We start from the raw sequence: 1,017 nt of genomic DNA on the forward strand, positions 1-1,017 counted from the left end.
GTCTGGGGGAGGTCCCAGGGGAGAAGGGCGTGGTCGGGGTCTGGGGAAACAGAGTGGCGGCGCCCCTGGGTGCCAGCAGTTCCAGAAGCAGAGCGAGGACGCCCAACCCGGGGGTCGGGCACGGGGACGGCAGCCCAGGCGCGAGGCCCCTCGGTGGCCACGCGGTGCACGGTGGCTCTTACCAGCTTCTGGCACCAGGCGCAGCCAGGGCCCGACTCCACACAGTCCCGGCAGGTGCTGACTTTGTACTTGGTGCACTCCTGGCAGAAGGCTGGGGGCAAGAGGACGCGGCTCCGTGAGCGGTGCCTGCCCGCGGGTCCACCGACAGAGCCCACGGAGCCGCAGGTGCTCAGGCCGCCGAAATGGGGCGGGGGCAGGAGAGCCCAAAACGGGTGGGGTGTGGGGGAGAAGGAGGGTCGGCAGGAGGACCAGGAAGGGAGGGAGGAAGGCAGGCTTCATGGGCCACGCCTCCAGGAGTGTGGGGACACTGCAGAGTGTGGGGACACTGAGGCTGCAGTCTGGGACTTGCTCCCAGTGGCACAGTCCTTCTGAAGCGGCCCCTGAACTCAGCCCGGGAGGGAGCCTGGGGACGGGCCCCTTTCTTTCCGACCCAGGATGCACAGAACTCACCCGACCAGAGGCAGAGCAGACCCCCCAGCGAGAGCAGCAGGGCGCGCTGGCGCAGCATGTCCTGCAGAGGGAAGGGTCAGTGACAGGGCCTTGGACCCCAGAGTCCGGGGCGGGCCGGCCTACAGATGCAGAGCTGGGAGGGCCCTGTCCCCGCCGCCCCGGCTGGGGAGCACTGGGAGCACTGGGCCGAGCCCAGCCGGGGCCTTCCCCGCGACAGCTTGGGTGGTGTGGCGTGGCCCAGGGGCCTCCAGGGACGGGCGGGAGGCACACGTGCGGATGCCTACCACATGCACATCACACACGCACACCACACACCATATGTGTGGTGCTGCAAGCTCCGGTCACATGCACACACACACAACACACGTGTGGTGCTGCACGCTCCGG

At 69.0% G+C, this 1,017-nt stretch overlaps 1 protein-coding gene across 1 annotated transcript in view; it reads right to left on the minus strand.

The window, feature by feature from the left end:
• ITGB2 (integrin subunit beta 2) overlaps positions 1–1,017 on the minus strand; it is a 24,317-nt gene that overhangs the window by 16,127 nt on the left and 7,173 nt on the right. Inside the window, exons 2-3 of the mRNA XM_032392677.1 lie at positions 631–691; positions 183–271 (exon numbers count right to left, since the gene is read on the minus strand). Coding sequence (XP_032248568.1) covers positions 183–271; positions 631–688 — 147 coding nt within the window. The 5' untranslated portion in view covers positions 689–691. The remainder of the gene's footprint in view (positions 1–182; positions 272–630; positions 692–1,017) is intronic.

This window comes from Phoca vitulina, unplaced genomic scaffold (assembly GCF_004348235.1).
Source record: "Phoca vitulina isolate PV1807 unplaced genomic scaffold, GSC_HSeal_1.0 scaffold68, whole genome shotgun sequence".
NCBI classification, from domain to species: Eukaryota; Metazoa; Chordata; class Mammalia; order Carnivora; family Phocidae; genus Phoca; species Phoca vitulina.